Source organism: Triturus cristatus, chromosome 1_2 (genome assembly GCF_964204655.1).
Source record: "Triturus cristatus chromosome 1_2, aTriCri1.1, whole genome shotgun sequence".
Taxonomy (NCBI): domain Eukaryota; kingdom Metazoa; phylum Chordata; class Amphibia; order Caudata; family Salamandridae; genus Triturus; species Triturus cristatus.
Genome location: NC_140580.1, coordinates 576,305,399 through 576,314,921, shown reverse-complemented (window position 1 = coordinate 576,314,921; position 9,523 = coordinate 576,305,399). Strand labels below are relative to the sequence as shown.

At 43.5% G+C, this 9,523-nt stretch overlaps 1 protein-coding gene across 3 annotated transcripts in view; it reads right to left on the bottom strand.

Moving 5' to 3' along the window:
• Positions 1–342: 342 nt before the first annotated feature.
• SLC68A1 (solute carrier family 68 member 1) overlaps positions 343–9,523 on the bottom strand; it is a 175,515-nt gene continuing 166,334 nt past the window's right edge. For 2 of the 3 annotated variants that reach the window (XM_085606528.1, XM_085606529.1), the window contains exon 9: positions 1,947–2,461. In XM_085606528.1, the coding sequence (XP_085462654.1) occupies positions 2,205–2,461 (257 nt within the window). In that variant the 3' untranslated portion in view covers positions 1,947–2,204. Of the gene's footprint in view, positions 2,462–9,523 lie in introns of all 3 variants that reach the window. The other variant, XM_085606527.1, reaches the window with a different exon arrangement.

The following is a 9,523-nucleotide window of genomic DNA, read 5'->3' as shown; positions in this document are numbered from 1 at the left end:
GGTATTGATCTGCCAATTAAAGAAACCACTACTTGGATCGTAAAGAAAGCAATTATCTGGAGGTCGAGGAGGAGAATGTAGGAAAATAGGGAAACTGATGCTTTTAAAACCTTAATCCACACATCCTAAACCTTACAAATCCTAACATAAGAATGACTGCCATAGAAAGCAACATTCAATTATACAGATTCAACCTACTTCTAATAAATGGCACTGGAAAAAAGATGGTTCTCGATTGTCAACACTACGTGAGAATCCGGCCTGAATCTCTTATGGGACTATACAAATAATACAAAGGAGGAACAAGTGGCTAGTTTCAAGTGTCAACTTTGACTTTCTGTAGTTGGGTTTATTGTTGGAAGGGTGCGAGTTGTGAGTTATTTAGTGGATGCTGGGTGGGTGCCAGAACTATTCCCTAGCCTATGGGAAATCCTTTATGCACTCTCAAGTCATTAACTCACTGGACAAAATCTTGACCGACCAGATTCTTTCTTTACTACTTAAAAAAACATGCCGACCAAGTTCCTCTGATTTGAACAAGGATCCTTGCAGTGGCAGGAAGGAAGGAAGGAAGCATTCACTTCTAACCATCTTGCATGTGCTGTCAATTTTAATGTGATCATCCCAACCAAAGTACAACAGTGCTGTTCTTTGGTGCATGAAAACAATGTCCGCCATCTTTTGGTGGCAGAGACTCTTCCTGGTAAAGCATGGAGGAAACCTCAATCGAAGCAATGCAGGCCTTTATAAGGGGGACCGTGTTTCCAAGTTTGATCTCTTTCAAAGATGGTATGCTAATTGCTAACCCTTTATGCTCAAAATTCCCTAGAGCCAATAAGATTAAGAAAATGCTCTTTTCAGTGTGACAGTTGAAAATGAACTGTGCTGAAGACAACGGTCAACTTAAGGGAGCAAATAAATAAAATAAATAAAAAACATCAAGGATCCACAAATGAGTCAGGACGGCCACGCATGTATAAGGGTCCTGGCACATGCAGTTATTATAGAGGCACATACTGGAGTTTAGTGATCTCCACTTGCTCAATATCCACATTGGTTGGGATGTGAGAAGAATCTCAATAAGAATTATTATGGCATATTTCTCACACAAAAATAATAGTTTTACAAGTCTTGGGATTATGCCAAACATTTTCATAAAGTTACCAATTTACCATAAAGCTTTATCTGGAAACCTCTAAAAATAGTAGATGTTGATGTACATGTCCAACTCTAAACTGGACGGAAAGCGCGTTTACCATAAAAATGAGCAGAAAAATTAATTTTTCTTGTGCTGAAAAATACTTTTTCTTAATAAGAAAACCCTTTCTCTTGTATCCCGATTCAAAATAAAGAGGTATTTCAAGACGTTTGCCACACAATTTGCATTCTTACTCAGTGTTTTGCAACTTAGCTTTGATCTGCAAATCGGGTGTGAAAAATCACTGTCCATATTGTGAATACCGCATGCTTACTAGTTTGTGGGTTATCAAAACATTCCCAAAAATCAACTGCTTACCTCTCCCATTGAAATAACCATGTTCCTACCGCAAATTCTCACATGGCAGATGTGGAAATACTGTCACACTGAGGTCATAAGTGCCATCTACAAACGCAAATGCCTGAAGAGCAAAGTTCTGGGAATCCGGATCTTAGGTCTGAAAATGGCACTTTAGAAATACTAAGTAGACCTTAAATGCACGTAACGTTTTGTGAATTAGACCGTATTATTAATTCAGGATATCGAAAACTGGGTTTGTGTACAGATGTCATGTACATTTGACATAATTTATAGGGGCTCAGCTATGTGTATTACAGGTAGTAAAAGTGCACAAAGCTTGACCCTTGGGCTACTAAACCCAGAAGGCAAGCTACCAGATGTATAAGAACTCCCAAATTAATCAAATATGCTTGCATAAATATTAAAACGAAATTATTATACCCAATTTGTCCATCATTTTGTGATAATGTTTACTTGGGAAATCACTTTTCACTAATCGTCTTTTCATAAAAACTTGATTAAATAAGTAGGGATGTCTCCCTTGTGTTAGAAAGATTTTTTTTTTTAAGTGCTTGAAGTGCGAATTTGAGCTTTCACTCCCCTTACCCAGTCCTTTCTGAAATGATAATGAAGTGAATTTACACTTGATCCAAAGGCTCACATTCACAGCAGATTCTGCAATTCACATTCAGTTGGTCTTGCTTTGTTAAATGGTCTTAATGTCCTGAGGCAGCCAGTTCTGGGACGCTGCCTGGCGATGGGCCTTCACTGTCTGGAGGCGTTTTCCGTGCAGGCTGAATCGGGACCACATGAAGAGCTGTAATAATGCACATGTGATTGGAACGTAGACGAGAAGGTAGAAGCACCCCTGGCGGAGAGTTGTTGTCCACACTGCGCTGGGTTCGAGCTGTGGCTGGGCACTTACAACATTATTCATGGCGTCCCGCTGAAAAATGTCATGTCCTGAAATAAATAGCATAAGTATCAGAAACAGAACTGTACAAAGCAAAACATTCTACTCTTTGCTGTTTGTTTGTTCTTTTACACTAAAAGGAACAGCACTGGCGTGGATTGCCAAACAACAAATATGATTTGTTTCACACTACCCCTGCAGTAATTTTTAAACTCTCTAACATGAGTGGAAAGATTTTATGGGGTAAGATCGTCATTAATTTAAGAAGGAGCAGCATTTGACTGCGGTAAAGATAACGGTCTTGAAAGAGGCCATCATGATATTCAGGAGTAAATCGAGAAAGCCAAAAGCAAATTGGAAAATCCAGTTGGTGGCGCAATCAATTGCAGCTGAAAATATATTTGCAGAAAATATATATTTTTTAAATGTCATATAAAAGAACACGAACCTGGTGTTTGTACAACGTATGATCATGTAGAATAATGGACTACATTGAATTTATCTTGTTTGAGCATTTCAAGATAACAGTAATCATAGAAAAGCATTGGCAAAGCCAATAGGTCTCACCTATGCAAGAGCTATTGGCTTCGCCAATGTGTTTTAGCCGTGCTGTACACCAGCCTGGCTGCAGTTCAGCATTGCTAAAAGTTAGAGCCATAGAGGAGAGTGGCGTGGAGTGTCGTAAAGTGTAATAGCGCCCAGGTTTTTTTCCTCGGCGGCAGCGTTGGAGGCAGGACTAGAGGCTCCAGCGTTACTTATGGCAGAAAGTCGCCAGCACTTCCAGCAGCGCCCGGAGGCGCCTACATTAGGCAGCAGGGGTTCCCGCTGCACAGGAGGCTCGGTTCTTTTTTCAGGGGCAGCGGTGGGTGCAGGTCTACAGGCCCCAGTGTTACACGCGGCAGGAAGCTGCCAGCACTTTCAGCAGTACCAGGAGGCACCTACATTCGCCACCAGGGGTTCCCGCTAGGTGGAATGCGCCCGGACATGGCCCGGGCGAAGAGTGGGCCCGTCTGCACTTTTCCTTTGCCGGACGAGGCTGGGCTGAGCTACCCCTCTTGGACGATGTATTAAATAAAGATACTCTTGTTCTAAAAGGGTGAGTCCCACTGCTTTTATCTCTTGAGAAGCTTGCCAAATCCTAACTATGGGAAAATGTAAATGCACTGGTGGGGTTTCTGTTGCCGAGCCACAAGCAAAGGTAACCACTTTTGACAAAATGCTCCAGAGGGCCATAGGAGCTATAGCCACAGAAATAAAGCTCACCTTGAGGAGGCTCTCTCTCTTGGAGGCAGTGGAGAGCCCCCACCTAGTACATCAAAACTAATGCATTCCACATCCATACGTATGCCCTCAGAGGTCCCTGTAGAATCAGGAGCAGCCACTATATCTATGTCCTCCAGTACCCAAGTCTCGAGGTCTACCAGGTCCGCCATACTGCTTCTTCAGTAAAGGGGAAGAAACCACAGGAAATCCTGGGGTCCATATTGAAACGGACTGATTCTAAGAAGTCATCTATGCAAGCAACTGAACACCTGCTCCTCCTGTAAAGTCCAAAGCCAAATCCTGCAGAACCCACCAACAGAAAGGGGGGAAAGTCCTGACATAACCAAACTGGAATGGATAGTCACCATTGTGGATGGTGTGATGGACCAACTTAAGGAGCTGATTCGTTCAGAACTTATTCCACTCCTGGACAAATTGACTGTTCTTGAATCTAGGGTACTTTCTCTGACCGAGTCAACCCGCTGATTGAATGTCCTCAGCCAGAAGTCTCTCTCCCTCACATATGAACGGTTGCAGGAGCTCGCCTACCAAGACCCTCAAATCACTTGTTCCAGCCTGCCCGTGAGTCTGGAGAACATTGGGGGTGCTTGCCCAAAAGTCATTAATCATACGACTGATAGTACCCTCCATAACCACAGAGGCATCCTGGGTAGGAAGAGAATGGTGGACTCACCTCCCTATGACACCAAGGACCTTGCAACCATTGATCTTCCTCTGTAAGCATGTCCATCTGTGATTGTGATGACTGGGGTCTTAGGGATGGGCTAAGGGAAACCCATATACAATTAAGAAACAAGTGCCTTAACTGGCTGGGGAAGTATAAGGACTTCCCGATCGAGAAGGCCAACGACATTCTGTTTACATGATGCGTGGGTTGGCTTGGGAAAGGGGTCGAGGATTGTCCGGAAGGCTGCATGAGCATCAATTTTAGTCCATAGATTGCTATGTAAGGATGGCTTCGGACCCATGAGGGTCTCTGGGGTGAGTTTATTTCCCTTTGGCTATTTTTACAGGCCCCACCTCAGTGGTAGTTCCTTTGCTAAGGCGGAGGAGTGTCACCTCACTGATTTTTAGCAGTGAAGTTAAGAAAAAATAAAATGATAATAACTCGCGTTATTATCATTTTATTTATTTTTTCCTGATGTCCGGCAGCTTGGCGGGGCTGCTCTCAAGGCAAGAGCAGGGCGAGTGGTAAGCACACTAAGTGTGCATGAATGTTTGGCCAGCCGTCTCGGGCCAGCCAAACATTCATAAGCATTTAGCATGCTCTCCACGCAGGCGGAATTACAGCCTGCGTGGAGAACATGCCCCGGCTCCCAGTCAGCATCTGAGCGCTGAACCACGAAGCTCAGACCAATCACAACAATGAGATACCGTCGAGAAGGTAAGTTCTTTTCTTTATTTACACCCGCTTCTCCCACGTCTCCCCCATCCGGCCCCCCCCCCCCACCAGCAATCCGTGCCAGGGGCCACTGCCCCACCTAAAACCCCATTCTAAGTCGCCAGAAGCCACCTTTAACCCCCAATCTATGCACCCCATGTACTCGAACCTCAACCAGCCACAATTCAGGGAACTGTACAATATCCCAGTGCACAACAGGTATGGTCCGATGGAGCAGGTCGATTGATTTAATGAAGGAAGCAGTTCTATTTAGATCTTGAGTGTCACGCCTTTTAGTAGGATAATTAGTGGGAAGAAGATGTATGCTTGTTCTTATGGTCATAGTCGGGGTGGTAATTCAAGCTTGGGACCTTTAGTACCCTTTAAGCACTGCAAGCGGCCTATAGTGAAAGGAGCTTCACATGAAATAGATCGTGAGACTGACCCCTGCGGGAGTACTGAAACCCTCTCCACTTGCATTTATCCTGATCTTAAAGTGTTAAACCTCCCATTAGTTGACAAGCCATCAGACCCAGTGGGTGGTAGTCATGTGGTATACAAGGGGAACCCCCAGCAGACTAGTCACCCTCTCGGGATGCATAAAAAACTAAGGATACTTTCCTGGAATGTTGCTGGTCTGGGCGCCAAACTGGATGATCCGGACTGGACTAGCTATATTACCACCTTTGACATTTGTCTTATCCAAGAAACTTGGCTAACACAGGAAATTAGCCATTCGAACTTCGCTATATTCTGTGCTAATGCCAGGTTGCTTGGCAAGGGAAGACCTTCTGGGGGACTCTCGACCTGGATAGGGGTGCATGTGGGATGTAAGGTGCTGGGTTCAGAAATAGTTGCCAAGGACCTTCTTTGTCCATCTGTTAAACTACCTAATGGATGTTTAGTCAACATCTACAACATTTATTTAAGACCTTCCTCCAAGTGTCAGGAATCCCCAGTCAAAGAAGTGTTAATCTCACACATAACTGGCCTTCACCCTGATGTGCAAAAAATAGTGGGGGGTGATTTTAATTGCCCGTTTGAACCCCTGGATTTGGTTAATCTTTACTCCCTGCCGGAAGAGGACAGAACTCTTTGAATTCCTGCACTTATCATTCTCCCTATTAAAAAGTGGTCCCCCTTGGCGATACAACTAAATGCCCTAACCTTCAATTGCATGATTCGAGCATGCAATGAAAGGACCAAATCTGACAGAAAAAGCAGCCACACCTTTAACAGAATTGGTAGCACTAGCCTCATTGAATTTATCCTCTTAGATGTCAAACTCTGGTCGTCCTTAGAGGACATGGTGGTGACGCAGAGGCATGATAGTGATCATAACGCCATTGAGGTGGAGCTGAAGCTTCCATTGCTACAAACCCAGCTCTCTCACTCACAACCACTTGACGAGAGGTGCAAACTAACAAATAATAAACAAAGAATCCAGTGGTCAGCTGTCGCTAGGTCTGAGAGGGCCCTGAGATCAATATATAATAAGGTGGGCCTAGCTCTTGAGATTTGTAGCACTCTGGAGTCTGGGCTTTTTGGGTAATCAGCCACACTGGAGGTTAAAGCGGTACATAATTGCCTCTTCCTTAGTTTAAAGGTGGACTTTTTCAGAGAAGCCAAAAACCATTGGCCAAGGAGTAGCGCACCATCCTGGTTCAACAATAAATGTACTATGGCCAAGAGCACTCTGATCATTGCAATTAAGTCCTGTGGCATGGAAGTCATCCAGGAAAAGAGAGCTGTGTACAAAGCCGCCCTTATAAGGGCAAAGAGGGAATGGTATACTCAAAACTGGGGACTCCTCTTAGCAGCTGCTAACAATCAAACCTTATTTTGGATTCAATTTATACAAAGCCAAACCTGTTGAGGTCTCAGTTCCTGAACATTCAATTATCCCTCTGTATTCAGGGACTGGGAGGGTTAAAGACGGCTTTCCCTCGATAGAATGTATGGGGGTAGAAGAGTCCATCAGAATGATAGCACCACGTAAAGCGCCGGTGACTTGTTTTTACCGAAAAAAGACATTTGGGTTCCCTATTTTACTGTAGGTTTTAATGCTATTCTAAATGAAGCCAGCATTCCCACAACGTGGGCAGAGATTTTCCCCATATACAAGAAAGGTTGCCCTATGGATCCTGCCAACATTAGGCCAATTAGCCTTCTAGACACCAGGCAAAACCTTTTAGTAAGGTCATATTAGGCAGGCTCCAGCAGTGGCTTGAGGAGAGCAACTTACTTTGTCCCCTCCAAGCGGGCTTTCGAGCCAATACTTCCATGGTCGACCAAGTCTTTAGACTGCAGTTGATTTACTGGAAGATCGTAAGCTTTGAGAAAGGGAGGCTCTATGCAGTCTTTGTTGATCTTAGATTTGCATTTGACCTGGTCCCTAGAACCCGGCTGTGGAACTGCCTTGCTGAACTTGGCATTCCAGTTTACCTGCGTAATATAATTGAGAGGTTGCACCTGAATAACTACGCGCAAATCAGATGTGGTAAGCTTGGTGAAGTTGCAGAGCCCATTCCTGTTTTGCGTGGCGTTAGACAGGGTTGTGTTCTGGCACCTACCCTTTTTACTTTGTTTTTAAATAATCAAGTGGGTTTTTTAAATAGATGTGACAATGATGTCCAGTGTCTAGAAGGCATGAGAGTACCCTCATGTTTGCTGATGATACACTTTTATTATCAAAGACACCCATAGGGCTCCAGAAATTGCTTTATGGTTTTAGCAGATTCTGTGAGATAAGGGGGATGAAAATTAACATCAGTAAAACCAAATGTATGGTTTTTAATCCCTGTCCCTCCAAAAGGTCCAATTCCACTTTAGATGGTGTTCCCCTAGAGCAGGTAAACTAATTTTCCTATCTGGGGATCACACTAGATGATAAGCTAGACTGGTCATCGCAAGTTGCTAAAAGAAGATTGAAAATGGAGCAGTAAAGTGAGGGGGTTGCTGAACCTACATAAGGTTTCCCATTGTTAGTTTGTTTAACCTGTTATTCAACTATACACACAGCACGCCCTTGCAGGAGCCCTTTACAGGGCTGAGATGTGGGCTCACAAAAACCAAAAATCTTTGATAATGGCTGACAATAGATATATAAGGCAGCTTTTGTTTCTACTAGTCAGCACTCCCCTATTAACTTTGAGGCTTGACTTGGGACTCAGGCTGATTACTGACGAGACAGGATTTATTTGCTAGAGACGCATCTGGGTTACCGCATAACTCTCGTTATACCAAAATGGGTTGGAGGAAATTCTTAGCTATCGGAATGCAATTTAACTCCCCTGGATCAAATTTGCTAAAGACTCTTTTAAGGAGATTGGCTTGTCCAAACTTAGTGGGCTGCTGCCCAACTATCACTACTAAGAAGCTGAAAACTCAATTTAAAAATTACAAACGTAACAACCTTTTAATGCATGCATAAGGCACTTTATCTACCTCATTTCTAATGTTTAAGGATAACTACCTTTAGGAACATTTCTGTGACATCACAGAGCCAAATTTAGCTAAAAAATGTATGTACAATTCAGACATGGAAATCTCCCCCTCAACAGTTTTAAATCAAAATGGTCAGGGATACCGAACACTATAGACCAGGAGTGCCACCCCGCCGTTATTCCTTTTTACCAGCCTACAAAGGACCGCGTGTAAAATGGTGATACCCATGTGCAGGGAATTAGGCACTTTAAGGAATGAGAAAACTTTTAGAATTCTTCAAGCCGATACGACCCCATATTTGGTATATGCACTGTCCAGGTTTTTGTTTCATGCATGGTTGATAAGAAACAGAAGAAATGCTGCTTCAAGTTAAATTGGCACTTTTACAACTCCCGAATTTATTATTTATACCAATATGAATTCTTATCTATGATCTATGATTTTATGTACTTGCATTGCATGAATTCTATTTGTATTTTTATGACTTTGGTGGTTTGTTTGATCCTTTTTAACTCGTTGATGGTGATTTTAACTTTCTGTGGCTCTTGCAATTTCATTTTGAATGTGTATCTTTTATGGCACATTGCCGAAATAAAGATTATTGGATTGATTGGAATGGCGAAGAGTGTCACAGAGTGTCGTAGAGTGGAGTGGCACAGAGTGTGGTGTAGTGGAATGGCATGGAGTGGAGTTGTGTGGCGCGGAGAGGATAAGAGTAGAGTGGACTGCTGTAGAGTGTATTAGCATAGAGTGTGGCAGAGTGAAATGGCGTAGAGTGCAGCAGCATAAATTCAGTGGGCAACAATGCAGCGTTGGAGAATGCAGTGGCGTAGATTAGAGTGTTCCATAGTAGAGTGTAGTAACGTGTAGAGTGTAGTGGTGCAGAGTTGAGTGGAATTAAGTATAGTGGCGTAGAGGTGAGTGGGATAGAGTTGAGTGGCATAGAGGGCTGCACAGTACAGAATAGTCGTTAACAAGCCAGACAGCTGTGCAGTCTGGT